The sequence below is a fragment of the Lepus europaeus genome, chromosome 18 (assembly GCF_033115175.1).
Source record: "Lepus europaeus isolate LE1 chromosome 18, mLepTim1.pri, whole genome shotgun sequence".
NCBI lineage: Eukaryota > Metazoa > Chordata > Mammalia > Lagomorpha > Leporidae > Lepus > Lepus europaeus.
In genome coordinates this window covers 16,732,769-16,753,490 of record NC_084844.1, presented here as the reverse complement: position 1 = coordinate 16,753,490, position 20,722 = coordinate 16,732,769, and the positions used below count along the sequence as shown (strand labels likewise).

The following is a 20,722-nucleotide window of genomic DNA, read 5'->3' as shown; positions in this document are numbered from 1 at the left end:
GCCAGCACTGCAGGTCGTGGCTTTACCTGCTACACTACAGCACTGGTCCTGTAATAGTCAATCTTACTGAAATGAGGTAATAATATCTCATTGTGGTTTTGATTTGCATTTTGCTGATGATTAGTGATGTTGAGCATATTTTAATGTACTTGTTAGTGACTTGTATATCTTCCTTTGAGAGAAATCTGTTTAGACCTACTGCCTTTTTAAAAATTGGATTACTTAGTTTTTGCTATTGAGTTCTATATGTATCCTGAATATTAACCCCTTGTATAAGATTGCAAATATCTTATTTTCACTCTGTTGATTATTTGCTTTGTTGTACAGAACTCTTTGATGAAATGTTGGCCAGCGCCGTGGCTCACTAGGCTAATCCTCCGCCTGCAGCGCTGGTACTCCAGGTTCTAGTCCTGGTTGGGGTGCTGAATTCTGTCCCGGTTGCTCCTCTTCCAGGCCAGCTCTCTGCTATGGCCCGGGAAGGCAGTGGAGGATGGCCCAAGTCCTTGGGCCCTGCATCTGCATGCGAGACAAGGAGGCACCTGGCTCCTGGCTTCGGATTGGTGCAGTGCGCCGGCCGTAGCAGCCTTTTGGGGGGTGAACCAACAGAAAAAGGAAGACCTTTCTCTCTGTCTCTCTCTCTCTCACTAACTCTGCCTGTCAAAAAAGAAAAAAAAAAAGAACTCTTTGATGAAATGCTATTTGTCTATTTTTGTTTCTATTTTCTGTGCTTTTAGGGTCTGATTTAAAAGATCCTTGCCCATTCCAATGTCCTGAAGTATTTTCATGTTTTTTTTTCTAATAGTTTCAAAGTTACAATTCTCACATTTAGGTCTTTAATCCATTTTGAGCTGATTTTTGTACATGGTAAGGGATAGGGATTTAGTTTTATTCTTCTTCCTGTGGATATCCAGTTTTGCCAACACTGTTAAAAAGGGTATCCTTTTCCCAATGCAAATTCTTAGCACCTTTGTCAAAGATCAGTTGACTGTAAATATGTAGGTTTACTTGTAGGGTCTCTATTCTGTTCTATTGGTCTATGGATCTGTTTTTATGCCAATAGCATGCTGTTTTGATAATTGTAGCTTCATACTATATTTTAAAGTCAAGTAATATAGGGGCCAGTGCTGTGTGGCAGTAGGCTAGGTCTCTGCCTGTAGCGCTGGCATCCCATACTGGGCACTGGTTCTGTCCCAGCTGCTTCTCTTCTGATCTAGCTCTCTGGCTTTAGATCAGCTCAGTTCTGGCTGTTGGGGCCATTTGGGGAGTGAACCAGTGGGTGGAAGATCTTTCTGTCTCTCCCTCTATCTGTCTATAGCTCTACTTCTCAAATTTTTTTTTTAAAGGGAAGGTAATATAATGTCTCCTGCATTGTTCTTTTTGTTTAAGATTACTTTTATTTGGGGCCTTTTTTAGTTCCGTAGAAATTTTAGTGATAATTTTTCTAGTTCTGTGAAAAATGTCATTGGAAACTTGATAGGGATTGCATTGAATCTATAAATCTCTTTGGGTTATATGCATATTTTAATGATAATGATTCTTCCAATCCATGAAAGTGGGATATCTTTCCATTTCTTTGAGTCTTCTTTAATTTCTTTTATTGATGAGCTATAGTTTTCATTTTAAAGATTTTTCACACTTTTGGTTAAAATGTTTTATTTATTTATTTATTTTTGGTAACTGTTGGATCCTAAAGTTTGGACTAAATGTATTAAAATATTTTTGTCTTGTACTAGAGTTTGTTGCTCTGTATGATTCCTGTATGCACTGAATATTGTAATTTATTACTGTCAGAGATTTGTAGACAGTTTATTTTCATACTGAATATGAACCAACTCTTGATTTCATTGATTTTTTTTTTCAGTTTCTATGTCATTTATTTATGCTCTGAATTTTATTATTTCTTTCCTTCTACAAATTTTGGGCTTGATTTGTTCTTGTTTTTCTAGTACCTTGAGGTATGGTGATAAGTTGTTTATTTGAGATATTTCTGGTTTTTGTGATACAGGCATTGATTATTTTATAAACTTCTACCTTAGTACTGCTTTTGCTGTATCCCACAGGTCTTGGTATGCTGTGTTTTCATTTTCATTCATTCCAAGAAGTTTTTAAATTTTCTCCTTGATTTCTTCCTGATTTATTGATATTTCAAGAGAAAGTTGTTTAATTTCCATATATTGTATAGTTTCCAAAGTGTTTTTTGTTATGATTTCTAGTTTTTTTTTCTGCTTTGTGATCAGAAAAGATGCTTGATATGATTTGTATATTGTTTTAAATTTGTTGAGATTTGTTTTGTGCCTGCTGTATGACCTATCCTGGAAAATGTTCCATGTGCTGCGGCTCAATAGGCTAATCCTCCGCCTAGCAGCGCCGGCACACCAGGTTCTAGTCCTGGTTGGGGTGCTGAATTCTGTCCCGGTTGCCCCTCTTCCAGGCCAGCTCTCTGCTGTGGCCAGGGAGTGCAGTGGAGGATGGCCCAAGTGCTTGGGCTCTGCACCCCATGGGAGACCAGGATAAGCACCTGGCTCCTGCCATCGGATCAGCGCGGTGCGCTGGCTGCAGCGCGCCAGCTGCGGCGGCCATTGGAGGTTGAACCAACGGCATCAAGAGCCCTCAGGCCACCAACACCAGTGCACCATGCGGGTGGGACCAAAGCTCACCCTCCTGTGATCTGTCTGTTGCTGAGGAGGGTTCACCTGTCAGCCACCAGTGATATTGGCTGATGTATAAGATTGCTTAACCAGGACCATGGAACTCTGCTGGGCAGTGAAACAGATCCAGAGGGTCTGTCTACAGGCACTGTTCTGGGCACGGGGACTGTTAGAATCTGCTCAATGCTGGATTTTGTCAGCCTGGTCCCAAAACAGTTCTGTGATTCCTTGCTGTCTGTCTGTCTAGTCTTGTAGGAGGAGTGATAGAGGTTGTCCCTGAGCAACTTGGGCAGGCTATTTTGGGAGTCACATCTGGAATTCACAGTCACCAGGCCTTGCACAATCTTGAATGGTGAATACCAGGTCTGAAGAGCAAATCTGGCTCATCAGGATCCAGATCTCTGCCTGATATTGGGGCAAGTATAGAGACTGTCCACAGGTACTGCCTTGGGAAAGAAACCATTAGTATCTGACCCAGCATTGGAGTTTACCCACGAAACAATCCCATAACCCATTGTTGTCTGCTCAAGATTGGAGGAGACTGATAAAGGCAGCCCTCTAGTCACTTAGACTGTCCCCAGACTGGTCACACCTGTTTCCTACAGTCATAGGTCTTTACAAAGTCCTATAGGTATCCTTCAAGCCCACTAGCTGTAACATATACCAAAACGAGTCTGACACTCCAGAATGTAGGTCTGTGACTGACACTGGGCAAGTCTACAGGGTCAGTCTGTGAGCATTGGCAGGGAACTAGAGGCCTTTGGGCTTTGTCAGGTGCGGGGTCTCAGCTCCCAGGTGTAGTCTTTAGCTCCCTCTCCTGACCTCTGTGTGGGGTTGAAATTTTGCTTTCTGCTGGCAATGGGAGTGGGGTTGGTGGGGATGGATGGTGGCAGAGGCTGCCTGGTTGTGGAATCTCCAAATGTTCACTCCACAGATATGGACCTGGGGTCCAGGCAGGGTGACTCAGTGCTACTGATTTTTTCTACAATGGGCGTGGCACTGGGACTCAGTTCACTCAGCTCCCAAGTGGAAGGTGTCTGTCAACACTGCAATCCTTGGAGCTGGGGAAGGGGTGGTATGGGAAATTCTTCTTCTTCTTCTTTTTTTGATTACAACAAAGATGAGGCACTGTGGTCTCTTATCTAGCTTTCTAGCTTTGATGAAGGTTTCTTAGTCTGTGTAAAGAGCCTCTTATTAGCTAACATCTTTTTCTTTTTTTAAATATTTTATTTACTTATTTGAGACAAAGTTACAGACAGAGAGGGAGAGACAGAGAGAAAGATCTTCCACCTGCTGGTTCACTCCTCAAATGGCTGCAATGGCCAGAGCTGGGCTGATCCGAAGTCAGGAGCCAAGAGTTTCTCTGCATTCTTTCACGTGGGTGGGCAGGGGCCCAAACACCTGGGCCATCTTCTACTGCTTTCCCAGGCTATAAATAAAGAGCTGGATCAGAAAAAGAGCAGCTGGGACACATGTGAGATGCAGCCCATGTGAGATGCCAGCACCACAAGTGGAGGCTTAGCCTACTACATTGTAGCACTGGTCCTCAACTGAGATCTTGATTCCAACTATCTAGATATTTGCTGTGTTTCCAGAATTTATGAAAGCAGGCCTTTTTTAATTTTGTAAAATTCTAGTCCAGTATCTTTTAGAATAGATCACCTCCCTCAATCTCTTCATTGTCCTTTTGTTTCTTCTATGTTCTTTATTACCATTGCTTCATATTTTTCATCTCTTTCTATTTTGTTCTTGGTAATTTCCCCCCATCTACTTTTCAGGTTGCTCATTTTTTATTTAGGTGAATCTCATTAACCTGGCCATTGAGGTTTTAATTTCAGGGATTATATTTTTTACTTCTAGAATATTTATTTGGTACTTCCTAAAATCTACCTTATGTTATATTATTTGTTCATGTTCCATGGTTGTTTCAAGAGGTATCTTATAAACCCCATATATTAAGTCCTTGGAGAATCAGAATGTTCTATTTGTTGTTCTGATTCTCATTCATATTAATTTGTTCCCTGGATATTTTATGTTCTGTTCACCTTTTCATTTATAGTTGGTCTAAATTTGTGGGACTCACATAATGAGTCTATCATATTCCAAAAGAATTTTCTTGTTAAGAGCATTTGCATATATTTCTGCCATGTTGCCTCAGAAGTGTTACAAATTTGGGGCCACTTTGAATTTTTGGTTTCTATTTTTCCCGAACAACACATTTAGTATAAATTTGAGTTAATTATATGTATATACATAGAGTTTAATTATAAATAATCAACAGGAATAGTCTTTATTCTGTCTCTCTCTAGCTTAGAGCTGAGACACAGATTTTACTTTGTATACTTCTTCATTGCTGAGAATGTTGACTTTTGAAGATTTTGGTTTTATGTGGAATCTCAGTATCAATTTCTACCAATCTTGTGTGGCTTGAGAATTTTCTCTCCATAACCTGGATAGTCTTTAAAATCAAGGTTATAAGCTCTGTGTAAAATGGCATACATTTGTAATTACTGTCCTCATTTTCTGTCCTCATTTTCTATCTACCTATTTGCCTCTTTTGGATGATGTTTATACATGCAATGTTAAGTGGATAATTTTCTCATTCATAAGGTTAATTCGAAACAAAAGTACTTATATCATTTAAATAACAGCATTGGTTGTCCTCCACATTGTTTTGCACATGTAGTCAAAGTCTGTATATATAGCCTAGAGTCTGGTGGCCCAGTCACCTTGTTCTCACTATGCCATAGGTTTTTCTACTCCATAAAATATATTATTATATTGATAAAATATTAATTATATACTTAAGAAAAACAGGGCTTTGCAAAAAACATTATAGAGTTCACTTAAAATTTTAGTATATATAAAATTTAATTACAAAAAGCAGTTTTACATCAGAACCATAGCTAAGTGAGGAGCTGAAGGACAATTAATTATATTTTAAGAGGTTTATTATCTGAGAATGCTGGGTTAGCAGTGTGATATTAGGCACCAACATACTTGCATTTGGCTTTAGATTGACTTTCCCTCTCTGAAGCTATCAACGGAGAAGAGAACTAGAAAAGAAAACTCTTTGTACAAATTGCCAAATCAGTACAGCATTTGCAAGACTTCACTACCCCTTCATACATCTTCCTCAATTTTGCGGTATTTAAATTATTGTTTTCTATTTTTTGAATGTTGGATTTATACTTGGGGTTTTTCACTCGAGAGTTGTCTATACCATTCATATAAAAATATCAAATAGTTTATGAAAGCTAAGGCACTATGCTGTTCAGAAGGATAGGGTAGGGACTAGATCACTATATATGGAACTAGGAAACTTAGATTTAAGTCCTAATTGACTTCACATGCTAGTTTAGGCACTTGTAAAATTCACTTTACATCTGTAAGCCTTGCTTTATACATTTATAGAAGAATCTTGTACTTCATGAACTCTTTAAGATTTCTTCCAACACTAATATTAAATTATTTCAATTATTTACATGCTACAGTATTAGATGAATCATCTTTTCCAGTCATTTTTACTGGTAGGTGATGGAATTTGGGATTCTTGGGCTGTTTAAATACAAATATGCTCTTGCTGTGACTTGAAGTAAGAGTAAGAAAGATTGGACCACAGCCAAAAGATAGCAGGGCAATGACTAGGGTAAATTCTGCACTTTAGGAAAATATTGCCTAAAAGAAACAAGATAGGAAGTGGTGTGATGAACATGGAATTAATTCTCTATTTTTTGGATGGTTCTTCAAGAAAGGTTCAAATGAATCTCAGCCTATTAGTAGGTTTGCTGAAATTTTAAGTGGGGTTTTGTATATTTTCTTTGCTGCTTTCTTAATGTGGTTGTTTCTTTGACAGGAAAAAGGAAATGCTTTCTAACCTCTACCTGACATTATATGATAATGTATCCCAAGGATACTTATACTCACAAGAAATAAATGGTAATAAGAGATTCTAGAATTTCTTGAATAATTTCCTGATTATGTGCTTTTTGGGAATTGTTTCAGCAGTTAGTGCCTCTTCTTATATACCCAGTGGCTTATGGTATCGGCTAATGTTATGTGATATGGCAAATGCTGCAGGCCATGAGGAATCAAAAGTAGGTAGTTTAATTTATAAATATATATTTTTTGAATTGGTAAGACAGGCAAAATATTATATATACATTCTTTTCATTCAAATATATTTTTTGAGAAAAGGACTGGGTATTACACTGAATGAATAAATTAGTAATTATTAAGTTCACTACAATTTAGTCTTTGACACCTTAATATTAAGGCTTATACTATCCTTCACTCCTCGTCATTGATCTTTCCCACATCTTAGATATCACCTTTATATTTATGGAGTAATTTGGCATATTTTGCCTTTCTATCTTATCTAAGTTAATCATATTACCTATATTTAGTGTCCAAGTGGATGATTAATATAGTATTCTAGCTTCATACTTTTCAAAACCAATTCTTTTACCTCTGTTTCTCTAATTGACATTAACGATCACAAATTGAACATTGTCATCATGTTGAAATCTCAGACTTTAATGTCTTGTTCTCTACTCACAATCTCTTATACTGTCATCTCTTTTTATTTACAATTTTATATCCTTGACTGCTCCTTTAGTGCGACTATGATTTCTGACTTCAACTGCTCTTAGTTGGCATCCCCCTTAAGTTTTGGACAGATTTCTTTGCTGTTTTCTTTGGTGCCTATTCAGTACTCTCCTCAAGCTCTCACCCCTCTCACATATTCTTCAACTTTTAATATTTTATTCAATTAAAATAAAATTAGCTTTTCTGAAATAAATGCAAGTGAATAACTTCTCCTTCATTCAAAAAATTTCATTATGGTGAGAACGTTTAACATGAAATCTATCCTCTTAACAGATTTTTAAGTGTACAATGCAGTATTATTTTCTGTAAACAATATCATTTAGGAGATCTGTAGAACTTACTCATTTTGTGTAACTGAACATTTATGCCTATAGATTAGCAAACCCCTGTTCACTTCTCCACTTAGCTTTTGCAGGCCACAATTCTATTCTGTGCTCCATGAATTTGACTGTTTTAGATACCTTATATAAGTGGAATCATGGAGTATTTGTCCTTGTGTGACTACCATGTTTCACTTAAGATCGTGTCCTCCAGATTTATCCATATAATCACATATTACAGGATTTTCTTCCTTTTTAAAAAATTATTTATTTGAAAGTATGACAGGACAGAGAGAAAGAGATCATCAGTTGGTTAAAACCCTAAATTCCTGCAACAGCTAGAGCTGGGCCAGGCAGAAGCCCAGAACTCTTGTCTGGGTCTCCCACATGGGTAGCAGGGACCTAAGCACTTGGGCCATTATCTGCTGCCTTCTCAGACACATTAGCAGGAGGCTGGATCAGAAGTGGTGCATCTGGGATTTGAACCAGCACTCTGATATGGGATGTGGGTGTCCTAAGAAGTGGCTTAACCTGCTATGCTACAACTTTCTCCCCAGTATTTTCTTCTTTTTAAAGGCTGAATAGTATTTCAACATGAGTGTGTGTGTATGTATGTGTGTGTATGTGTATATATATATATATATATATATACATATATATATGCATATATATATATATAAGGCATACTTTAAAAAAATCCTTTTATCTGTTTATAGATATTCTTATTGTTTCCACATCTTGGCTATTCTGAATAGTACAGTAGTCAACATGGAAGTGCTAGGATCTTTTCAAAATCTTGCTTTGAATTATTTTGAATAATTATCCAGAAGTGGGATTGCTGGATCATATGGCTTTACTTTTTTATTGAGATTTAATAAAGGCTGTTGGGCATAATATTAATAAACTTGCTGTTTCTACCTACAAACTTGCCTATGGATGCTTATCCTCATCTTTATCATATTGGAAAGGTTTTCTTTTCACTGGCGAATCCCTTCATTTGTTTTCAGTTTTCTTTTGATTCCACAGGATCTGTGCTTTGCCAGTTTTATATTCAAATTTTTCAGAGAAGCTTCTTGAAAGAGTTGTTTTAAGTAATCTCCACTTTTTATTTGCTTGTTGTTTCACTGAAATCTGGTTCCCACTTATAAGACTCTACCAAAGCTTCTAATATTAAAGTCACTATTATTATTTTTTGGATAATATTGTATTTAGAACTGTCATCTTTTGCATTTTTTTCTGAAAATATGATATCCATTGAACTAAACCAACTTCAGTTCAACATTGTTTTGAGAATTTATTTCAAATTTGGCACTGAAAACTGATGACTAAAATATCTGGCCCTTAGGAGCTGACAGTTTAGAGAGGTACATTGACATGCAAGCAATCACAATACAAAGAGCTTCGACTGAATTATATACTAAGTGCTTTCCAGGGGAAAGTTGTAGAAAGTCTGTGTCTGTGACCCTTGTATGATTTTTCCGACAGTTTCTGAGAGCTCTTTAGGAAACTGATAGACTCAGAGGTCACTGGCTCCAGATCTGACCTGAATAAGTCATGAGATAGAATTTAAGATAGATAAACTATAAAACAACAAAAGAAGTTTTTCTCCCCCAACCTTTTTTTTTTTCTTATGAAATTTGTTTCTTGAGAGAGAAGATAGGGAAAATAAGAATGATTGCTCATTTGGATTAATTAACTAATCTTTTGTTTATGCACAGCACTTCATAGAGCCTGTAGAATTTTTAGTAAAATTCGAAATGGCAGGATTTATGTGAATGATCTGCCAACAGTCCTTAGAATCTTGAAGATTTCTGTCAGTGATTCAGAAATGCGACAAGCACTAAAGGCAGTTGATATTGATGGTAAGTTTTATGTTTTCAGTATGAGTTTAAGGGTCTGAAAACATGAATATAAGTTATGTTTTTCAGATTAATTATAAGTCATTAGAAAGTTTAGATTTGGAATGTTGTGTAAAGCTGTCATTTTTATACTACTATATATTCTAAAATATTTTTAAATATTATAAAATTTTATTACAATAATGACATTTAAAATTTTGGTTTCAGAAATTACAGAAAATTCAACTGCAAATTATGGACAGTCCAGTAATGAGAGGCTTAACTAGCGTTTTGTTGTGTCAGGAGGTCCCCAAGACCATCCCCAGACTTGATGACTGGTTAAAAGGACTCATGGCTGTGATTTTTTTTTTTTTTTTTTTTTTTTTTTTTTTTTTACAGTGAAAGACTACAAGAGCAAAATCAGCAAAGGGAAAGAGGTATATGGGGTGCAGTCTGGGAGAAACCAGGCACAGGGGAGTCACACAGGACATGCTCAGTTGCTTAAGCGAGGAGTTGTGACAACACATGTGAAATGTGACCTGCTGGGGAAGCTCGTTAGAGACTCAGCACCCAGGGCTTCTGTTGTGGACTGGTCATTTAGTCACCCTCTGCTGCCACACACCAGAATTCCAGACTCCCAGTTGAAGTACAGCAAGCCACTCTTCCCAGTTTCAGGGTTGGTTGTGAGGTTCATTGAAGTGCTCAGGGAAGCAGCCTCTCACCATACTTTCCTTCATGCACGGTGAGTTGGCTTCTGTCCTCAGACTGGTCACTTGAGGCACACAAGATATCAGAAGGATTCTCTCCTAGCAGATCCCTTTTTTATTAAGAAAGAAAATCTCTCCCAGATGCCACCTTGGAAATGTTCCCTCCTGTCTCTTTTGCTAGGGTTGTCACATGGCTTTCTCTGAAGATTCACAGGATTCTTAAAGCAAGTATCTGGCAGAGATTGTGGGCAAGCCAGTGCCGTTATCTTGATTAATACAAATTTGTCAAGATTTCATTCTCTAGTGCTGGCCACATAAACACCCATCAAAATTAGGGTGGTTTTGGCAAGTAGGAAGGAGATGGGCTATTGAGTAGGCAGTCAGCGTGATCTGCCCCTATCATATTGGACAAATCATTTTTCCTCTGTGAACCTCTACTTCCCTTTCTGTAAAATGGCATTTCATACTTACCTTTTTTCCCAGGAAGGTTATAAGACCAAAATAACAATAACAGTTAAATAACCACTTTAAACCTTAGCTATCTGACGCCACCTTCCATGAGGTTACTGAGGCATAGTCACTCACACAGGTTTGGATTTGACTTTGGTCACTACCTCATTTCAGATCTCTTTGTGCCTTAATTCCTCAAGTGGACATTATACTCCTAGTCCTTTCTGTTAGCTCTTCATAATAGTCTCATTTTTTTCTAGCACTTAATAAATAAAAGCTGTCTTTATAACTGGGTGTCAAAAATAAAATAAAAATTTGACTTCAGGCATACATAATTAGATTGATTGATTACTAGATTGGATTATGATATAATCTCATCATTAGTCTAAGCATGGCCTACTTTCAGTTACATAATATTTCTTTAATGTTAGACTTATGAAGATACATTTTAATAAATATGTTTGATAAATCGAATAATTGACCCATTGAAAATGTACAATCTAGTAACTCAGTATGATCACAAAGGTGTGCAACCAATGTTAGGACATTATGACAACAAGTGAAAGACTGACACATCAGTGGAATTTCAAGACAAAACCAGTTCTTACTTTAATGTGATCCTTGAGTGATTTTGTATTTATGGCTTTGTGCCATTCCACAGATTTTTTTTTTTTTTTTTGACAGGCAGAGTGGACAGTGAGAGAGAGAGACAGAGAGAAAGGTCTTCCTTTTTGCTGTTGGTTCACCCTCCAATGGCCGCTGCAGCTGGCGCATCGTGCTGATCCGAAGCCAGGAGCCAGGTGCTTCTCCTGGTCTCCCATGCGGGTGCAGGGCCCAAGCACTTGGGCCATCCTCCACTGCACTCCCTGGCCACAGCAGAGAGCTGGCCTGGAAGAGGGACCACCGGGATAGAATCCGGCACCCCAACCAGGACTAGAACCCGGTGTGCCGGTGCCGCAAGGCGGAGGATTAGCCTGTTAAGCCACAGCGCCAGCCCCACAGATTTTTTTACATAAATGTAAAATTTATGTTTTTGATAGCTTGGTCCTACTTTATTTTTTTAATTTTTAAAAGGAATTTATTAATACATTAGATTCTTGGGGTCACAGCAAATGCATGATAATTAATACAACACAATTCTCATCAAATCTCATGTTAATGTAATATTAGTACAAAGATAACAGATTCAATGTAGTTACTAGATAAAATTCTAAGAATATAGTGATACTTTTCTTCCTCTATCCCTCCTCCTTCCTTCCTTCCTTCCCTTTTGTTGTTTCCTCTTTTCTGTTTTCTTAATTTTTGAGATAAGAGTTTTTTAAAGATTTATTTTATTTATTTGAAAGACAAAGTTACAGAAAGAAGTAGAGACAGAGAGAGGTCTTCCATCCACTGGTTCATTTCTCAGATGGCCTCAATGGCTTGAGCTGCGCCGATCCGAAGCCAGGAGCCAGGAGTTTCTTCCAGGTCTCCCACGTGGGTGCAGGGGCCCAAGGACTTGGGCCATTGTCTACTGCTTTCCCAGGCCATAGCTGAGAGCTGGATCGGAAGAGGAACATCTGGACTAGAACTGGTGCCCATATGGGATGTCAGTGCTTCAGGCCAGGGTGTTAATCCACTGTGCCACAGCGCTGGCCCAAGATAACATATTTTTAACTTATATTATAGTCAACGGCTTAATATTCTACTAAGAGTTCAACAAGTAAAAAGTAAAAAAAAAAAAAAAAGATAGTTTAGTGGGTATATGGCAAGCATTATAAGCAATTATCAAGTGAAAAGATTTCTATTTCATTCATATATAGCACATTTCTTTTATTTTATTTTATTTTTATTTTATTTTTTTATTTTTGACAGGCAGAGTGGACAGTAGAGGGAGACAGAGAGAAAGGTCTTCCTTTTTGCTGTTGGTTCACCCTCCAATGGCCGCCGCAGCTGGCGCGCTGCGGCCGGCGCACCGTGCCGTTCCGATGGCAGGAGCCAGGTGCTTCTCCTGGTCTCCCATGCGGGTGCAGGGCCCAATGACTTGGGCCATCCTCCACTGCACTCCCTGGCCACAGCAGAGAGCTGGCCTGGAAGAGGGGCAACCGGGACAGGATCGGTGCCCCAACCGGGACTAGAACCCGGTGTGCCGGTGCCGCAAGGCGGAGGATTAGCCTGTTAAGCCACGGCGCCGGCCCCTAGGGCAACAGAGGTGGTTAATGTTCCATGTTATTCTTTTGTTGTGATGACAAATACTTGAGCATATTTAAAATATTACCCTAGGAAGGACTCAGTAGAGAAAGAAGTTGACCATACAGGACATAAGGAAGACTGAAAAGAGATCAAGCTCCCTCATTAAGTACATTGAGTTTAGTATCAAAATCAGAAGAAAGGATTTGTTTAGAGTCAAAAGGGGATGTTCTCTTCCATTACAAGACAGGATAGTATTGAGTGCTAAATAGAACATTAAATGTAATTTGCCAAATATGAATCCTAAAGTCTTGATAAAACAAAAGGAGTTAGAGAGTAATCCAGAAAAAGTTTGCTTTGTTGAAAGACTTATAGAAGAATACGAAGGAATATGAGTCCCAGGGAAAGGAAGGATGGGGAAATGCCTCCATCTCAGTACCCTGGAAGGGGAGAGAAAGAATCATAGCTCTCTATGAACAGATTTCCCATAGCCAACTGAGGCCTTTGGGAAGATAGGTCTATCAGATACCCTTCTTCCTCTTCTCCTGTAAAAAGCTGTAAAGAGTGACTTCGTACCCTTAGAGAATTCTAGGAAGTTGTTCTTTCTTTTTTGGTAATTCCTCATTTTTTTTTACATGATGCAGACAATTCTTAATATGATAACATTTGCAATAGTTTTTTTTTGTCACAGCACGTATAAAAAAGTGACACTAATTTTATACTCTGCATCATATATTTTATAGCTACAAGATGAATATTCTGTTTATTCATAAATTCATCAGTTTATAAATTTCACGTACATTTATGTTTGATTGCTTTAATTTTTATAGAAAGCTTTTATTTAATAAATATAAATTTCATAAGTACAACTTTTGGGTTATAGTGGTTCTTCACCCATATCCGCCCTCCGACCCCCAAACCATCCCACCTCCTACTCCCTCTCCCAGCCCACTCTTTATTAAGATTTATTTTCAATTATTTTTATATACAGAAGATCAACTCTATAGTAAGTAAAGATTTCAACAGTTTGTACCCACACAGACACACAAAGTATAAAGTACTGTTTGAAGACTAGTTTTACCATTAATTCTCATAGTATAACAACATTAAAGACAAAGGTCCTACATGGGGAGCAAGTGCACAGTGACGCCTGTTGTTGATTTAACGATTGACACTCCTTTTTAATTTTTTAAAATTTATTTGACAGGTAGAGTTATAGGCAGTGAGCAAGACAGAGAGAAAGGTCTTCCTTCTGCTGGTTCACTCCCCAAATGGCCACTACTGATCTGAAGCCAAGAGCCAGGTGTTTATCCCTGGTCTCCATGAGGGTGCAGGGGCCCAAGCACTTGGGCCACCCTCCACTGACCTCCTGGGCCACAGCAGAGAGCTGGACTGGAAGAAGAGCAACCGGGAGTAGAACCCGGTGCCCATATGGGATGTCAGTGCCGCAGGCAGAGGATTAACCAAGTGAGCCACTGTGCCGACCCCAACAATTGACACTCTGATTTATGATGTCATTGATCAAAGATTTTCATTTTTAACAGGGAACAATTTTCAATTGGATTTAAACACCTAAGAATAATTCTGTGTTAAGAGTTCAACCAATGGTATTAAGTAGAACGAGAAAATAGTAAAAAGAATAAAATAGTAAGCTGTCCCTTGACAGGACAAGAGCTGATCAATTCATTGCTTCTCATGGTGTCAGTATCACTTCTACAGTTTACCTTTTAGGTGCTCAGTTAGTTGTCACAGATCAGGGAGAACATATGAAGTTTGTCTCTTTGGGACTGGCTTATTTCACTCATCATGATGTTTTTCAGATTTTTCCATTTTGTTGCAAATGACCAGATTTCATTTTTTTTTTTTACCACTGTGTAGTATTCCAATGAGTACATATCCTATAATTTCTTTATCCAGTCTACTGTTGATGAGCATTTAGGTTGTTCCATGTCTTAGCTATTGTGAATTGAGCTGCAATAAATATTGAGGTGCAGATAGCTCTTTTATTTGCCAATTTAATTTCCCTTGGATAAATTCTGAATAGTGGGATGGCTGGGTCGTATGGTAGGACTATATTCATATTTCTGAGGTATCTCCAAACTGTCTTCCATAGTGGCTTTACCAGTTTGCATTCCCACCAACAGTGGATTAGTGTGCCTTTTCCCCCACATCCTTGCCAACATTTATTGTTTGTTGATTTCTGTATGAAAGCCATTCTAACCAAGATGAGGTGAAAGCTGATTATGGTTTTGATTTGCATTTCTTTGTTGGCTAGTGATCCTGAACATTTTTTCATGTGTCTGTTGGCTCTTTGGATTTTCTCATTTGAAAAATGTCGTTTTAGGTCCTTGGCCCATCTCTTAAGTGGGTTGTTTGTTTTGTTGTTGTGGAGTTTCTTAATCTCTTTGTAGATTCTGATTATTAATCCTTTATCAGTTGCATAATTTGCAATTATTTTCTCCCATTCTGTCGGTTGCCTCTTCACTTTCCTGACTGTTTCTTTTGCTGTAGAGAAGCTTCTCAATTTGATGTCATCCCAATTGTTAATTTTGGCTTTGGCTGCCTGTGCCTCTGGGTCTTTCCTAGAAGTCTTAGCCTGAGCTGATATCTTGCAGGGTTTCTCCAATGTTCTCTAATAATTTGATGGTGTCAGGTCATAGATTTAGATATTTAATCCATATTGAGTGGATTTTTGTATAAGGTAGTGGTCTTGCTTCATAATTCTTCATGTGAAAATCCAGTTTTCCCAGCACCATTTGTTGAATAGACTGTGCTTGCTCCAGGAATTGGTTTTAGCTCCTTGATTAAATATAAGTTGGTTATAGATGTTTGGATTGATTTCTGGTGTTTCTATTCTGTTTCATTGGTCTACCCATCTGTTTTTGAACCAGTACCAGGATGTTTTGATTATAATTGCCCTGTAGTATATTTTGAAATCTGGTATTGTGATGTCTCTGACTCTGTTTTTGTTGTATAAGATTGCTTTAGCTATTCAAGGTCTCCTGTACCTCCATATGAATTTCAGCATCATTTTTTCCAGATCTGAGAAGAATGTCTTTGGCATTTTTTTTTTTGACAGGCAGAGTGGACAGTGAGAGAGAGAGAGAGAGAGAGAGAGAGAGAAAGGTCTTCCTTTTTTCCGTTGGTTCACCCCACAATGGCCACTGAGGCTGGAGCACTGCGCTGATCCGAAGGCAGGAGCCAGGTGCTTCTCCTGGTCCCCCTTGTGGGTGCAGGGCCAAGGACTTGGGCCATCCTCCACTGCACTCCCAGACCACAGCAGAGAGCTGGACTGGAATAGGAGCAACCGGGACAGAATCCAGCGCCCTGACTGGGACTAGAACCCGGTGTGCCAGTGCCACAGGTGGAGGATTAGCCTAGTGAGCCACGGCGCCGGCCCGTTTTTTTTTTTTTTTTTTTTTTTATAGTATTCTGTAGATTCCAAACATTGTTTTTTAGATTTCCTATTTCCTCTTCTTTGGCATTTTGATTGGTATCACATTGACTGTAAGTTGCTTTTGGAAGCATGGACATTTTGATGATATTGATTCTTCCATTTTTTGTTATCTTCTTACATTTCTTTTTTAAAAGTTTTATAAATTTCATTGTAGAGATCTTTAATGTCCTTGGTTAAGTTTATTCCAAGGTATTTGATTTTTTTATAGCTATTATGAATGGGATTTATCTTAGAAGTTCTTCTCCGCTGTGGCATTGTCTGAGTATACAAAGGCTATTGATTTTTGTGCATTGATTTTATATCCTGCTGCTTTACCAAACTCTTCTATGAGTTCCAAAAGTCTCTTAGTAGAGTTCTTTGGATTACCTAATAAATAATATCATCTGCAAATAGGCATAGTTTGACTTCTTCCTTCCCAACTTGAATCCCTTTGATTTCTATTTCTTGCCTAATGGCTCTGGCTAAAACTTCCAGAACTATATTGAATAGCAATGGTGAGAGTGAGCATCCCTGTCTGGTACCTCCCAGTGCCTCCCAGGCTGCTAGGGCCGCGGGTGCTGAGGCGGCGGCGCGAAGCCCCAAACAGCCTGCCCGGGGCTTGTGGCGCTTCGAGGCGGTCGGCCGGTGGGCCCCGCTGGTCCTGGTGACGCTGCTGTCCTTCGCCACCCGCTTCCACCGTCTGGAGGAGCCGCGGCACATCTGTTGGGATGAGACTCACTTTGGAAAAATGGGAAGCTACTATATCAACCGCACCTTCTTCTTTGACGTGCACCCGCCCCTGGGAAAGATGCTGATCGGTCTTGCTGGCTACCTGAGTGGATATGATGGTACCTTTTTGTTCCAGAAGCCTGGAGACAAATATGAGCACCACAGCTACATAGGAATGAGAGGATTCTGTGCATTCCTCGGTTCCTGGCTGGTCCCCTTCGCCTACCTCACTGTATTGGATCTGTCCAGGTCCCTGCCGGCAGCACTGCTCACTGCTGCCCTCCTCACCTTTGACACAGGATGCCTTACACTGTCCCAGTACATCCTCCTTGACCCCATCCTGATGTTCTTCATCATGGCTGCCATGCTGAGCATGGTCAAGTACAACTCCTGCGCTGACAGGCCTTTCTCTGCCCCCTGGTGGTTCTGGCTCAGCCTGACGGGCATCAGCCTCGCTGGTGCGTTAGGTGTCAAGTTTGTTGGCCTCTTTATCATCCTGCAAGTGGGATTGAACACCATTGCAGACCTTTGGCACCTGTTTGGAGACCTCAGTATTTCACTGATGACGGTGGGGAAACACCTGACTGCTCGCATCCTGTGCCTCATAGTGCTGCCTCTGGCTCTCTACACGGCCATATTTGCTGTGCACATCACAGTGTTGAATAAAAGTGGTCCTGGTAATGGTTTCTTCAGTTCTGCCTTCCAGGCCCGGCTTTCAGGGAATAACCTGCACAATGCTTCCATCCCCGAACACCTGGCCTACGGCTCTGTGATCACCGTGAAGAACCTGAGGATGGCTATCGGCTACCTGCACTCCCACCCGCACCTCTACCCCGAGGGTGTCGGCGCTCGCCAGCAGCAGGTCACCACCTATTTGCACAAGGACTACAACAACCTGTGGATCATCAAGAAGCATAACACAGACTCAGATCCCCTCAACCCTTCGTTCCCAGTGGAGTTTGTGAGACATGGAGACATCATTCGGCTAGAACACAAACAGACTTCTCGTAACTTGCACAGCCACTATCATGAGGCCCCCCTGACCCGGAAGCACTATCAGGTCACTGGCTATGGAATAAATGGGACAGGGGATTCGAATGACTTTTGGCGGATAGAGGTTGTAAACAGAAAATTTGGAAACCGAATCAAAGTGCTGAGAAGTCGATTTCGCCTCATTCATCTGGTCACAGGTTGTGTCCTGGGCTCGTCAGGAAAGGTTCTGCCCAAGTGGGGCTGGGAGCAGCTGGAAGTTACTTGCACCCCTTACCTAAAAGAAACCCTCAGCTCCATCTGGAATGTGGAGGACCATATCAATCCCAAACTGCCAAACATCAGCCTGGAGGTGCTTCAGCCCGGTTTTCCTGAGATCTTGCTGGAGTCCCACATGGTCATGATCCGGGGCAACAATGGCCTCAAACCCAAGGACAATGAGTTCACGTCTAAACCCTGGCACTGGCCTATCAACTACCAGGGCCTGCGCTTCTCAGGGGCCAATGACACGGACTTCCGCGTCTATCTGCTTGGCAACCCGGTGGTTTGGTGGCTGAATCTGTTGAGCATTGCTGTCTACCTCCTCTCGGGGAGCATCATTGCTGTAGCCATGCAAAGAGGGGTGCGGCTGCCAGCGGAGGTCGAAGGGCTGTCCCAGGTCCTGCTGCGAGGAGGTGGCCAGGTCCTGCTTGGCTGGATGCTGCACTACTTCCCGTTCTTCCTGATGGGCCGCGTCCTCTACTTCCACCACTACTTCCCAGCCATGCTCTTCTCCAGCATGTTGACAGGCATCCTGTGGGACATCCTCCTGCGGCTCTGTGCCTGGCGCTTGGCCAAGGGCATCCATGTGATGGGAATCCTGAGCCTGCTCCTGGGAACTGCCTACAGCTTCTACCTCTTCCATCCTCTGGCTTATGGGATGGTTGGTCCTCTAGCCCAGGACCCCGAGAGTCCAATGGCAGGACTAAGGTGGCTGGAATCATGGGACTTTTGAGGCTACCCTAAGGACTCCAGCCTGGCTCCAGGAGCTGCCCCGGGATAGCCAGCTGTGGAGCCAAACCCTGGACCCTCTGACTGGATGAAGCCGCCTGCGGAGCTTGGAGAATTCTGCTTCCTGCCAGGACCAAGCTCTGGGAGCAAACCCGGATGGAGTCCAACACCGGCAGAGCCACAACGCTGTGTGCAGCACCTGCGGGGGCAGCGTCTCAGCCCACTCCCCTGCGAGTAGGACAGGCAGGGGGCATGTGCACAGGGTGGGGAGTGCCTGGGAGACGGTGCCCTGCGGAGTGGGCCTTGTAACTGGACAGTCAGTGGCATAAACTCTAGAAAGCCCAAAAAAAAAAAAATGGGAATGCTTCCAACTTTTCCCCATTCAATAGGATACTGGCTGTGGGTTTGTCATAAACTGCCTTGATTGTGTTGAGCAATGTTTCTTCTATACCCAGTTTGCTTAGAGTTTTCATCATGAAAGTATATTGTATTTTTTTAAAAATTTATTTATTTATTTATTTGACAGGTAGAGTTACAGACAGTGAGAGAGAGAGAGACAGAGAGAAAGGTCTTTCTTCCGTTTGTTCATTCCCCAAATGGCCACAATGTCTGGAGCTATGCTGATCTGAAGCCAGGAGCCAGGTGCCTCCTCCTGGTCTCCCATGGGGGTGCAGGGGCCCAAACACTTGGGCTATCCTCCACTGCCTTCCCAGGCCACAGCAGAGAGCTGTACCGGAAGAAGAGCAACCGGGACTAGGACCCGGCACCCATATGTGATGCTGGTGCCGCAGGAGGAAAATCAATCTAGTGCGCCACTGCACTGGCCCCAGTATATTATATTTTATCAAATTCTATAACTGTATCTATTGATTATCATATGGTTTTTCTTCTGCAGTTTGGGAATGTGGTATATCACATTGATTGATTTGTGAACTTTGAACCATCCCTGCATACCAGGGATAAATCGCACTGGGTCTGGGTGGAAGATTTTTCTGATGTGTTGTTGCATTCTATTGGCTAATATTTTATTGAGGATTTCTAAAAATATTATTTTTATTTTTTTGACAGGCAGAGTAGACAGTGAGATAGAGAGAGACAGAGAGAAAGGTCTTTTTTACCATTGGTTCACCCCCCAATGGCCGCTGCGGCTGGTGTGCTGCGGCTGGTGCACCACGCTGATCTGAAGCCAGCAGCCAGGTGCTTCTCCTGGTCTCCCATGGGGTGCAGGGCCCAAGCACTTGGGCCATCCTCCACTGCACTCCCTGGCCACAGCAGAGAGCTGGACTGGAAGAGGGGCAACCAGGATAGAATCCGGTGCCCCGACCGGGACTAGAACCCAGTGTGCCGGTGCTGCAAGGTGGAGGATTAGCCTATTGAGGCCACGGTGCTGGCCTGTTTTTTTTTTTTTTTTTAATAGTATTCTGTAGATTCCAAACATTGTTTTGTAGATTTCCTATTTCCTCTTCTTGTCTTTGGTTTGACTGTGTATTTTCCTGTACTTTGTCTTTTAAGTCTGATATTCTCTCTTCTGCCACACTAATTCTGTTTTTAATACTCTCCACTTCATTTTTGATTTGTTCTATTGAATTCTTCATTTCATTTTGATTACTCCTTAAGATTTCAATTTTACAGGAGAGATTTTCTTTCATGTCCTGCATGGATTTCATTAGTTTGTGTGTTTGCTTTTGATTACTTCTATGCAATCTTATGATCAATTTTTTGAGTTCCATTTCGTGCATTTCTTCTGTCTCATCGTCTTCATAATCTTGTATTGATGTGTTGTGTTCTTTTGGGAGTGTCATGTTGTCTTCCTTATTCTTGTTTCTTGGATGTTGTG

At 40.8% G+C, this 20,722-nt stretch overlaps 2 protein-coding genes across 2 annotated transcripts in view; both read left to right on the top strand.

Moving 5' to 3' along the window:
- The window catches only part of EFCAB13 (EF-hand calcium binding domain 13), a 129,383-nt gene that overhangs the window by 22,516 nt on the left and 86,145 nt on the right, over positions 1–20,722 (top strand). Inside the window, exons 5-7 of the mRNA XM_062175043.1 lie at positions 5,665–5,795; positions 6,505–6,587; positions 9,295–9,438. Of these exons, the coding sequence (XP_062031027.1) occupies positions 5,665–5,795; positions 6,505–6,587; positions 9,295–9,438 (358 nt within the window). The remainder of the gene's footprint in view (positions 1–5,664; positions 5,796–6,504; positions 6,588–9,294; positions 9,439–20,722) is intronic.
- LOC133776770 (protein O-mannosyl-transferase 2-like) lies at positions 9,618–19,204 on the top strand. The gene is made up of 3 exons (XM_062216004.1): positions 9,618–9,681; positions 9,814–10,156; positions 16,726–19,204. The coding sequence occupies exons 1-3, from the start codon at positions 9,618–9,620 to the stop codon at positions 18,887–18,889; spliced, it is 2,571 nt and encodes an 856-aa protein (XP_062071988.1). The 3' UTR covers positions 18,890–19,204.

Excerpts from the sequence above, each read along its gene's own strand:
- LOC133776770 (XM_062216004.1), top strand. The coding sequence starts at position 9,618 with ATGACATTTAAAATTTTGGTTTCAGAAATTACAGAAAATTCAACTGCA. Across the intron at positions 9,682-9,813 it reads TGCAAATTATGGACAGTCCA|TGAAAGACTACAAGAGCAAA; the intron begins GTAATGAGAGGC and ends TTTTTTTTACAG. Across the intron at positions 10,157-16,725 it reads CATACTTTCCTTCATGCACG|TGCCTCCCAGGCTGCTAGGG; the intron begins GTGAGTTGGCTT and ends GGTACCTCCCAG.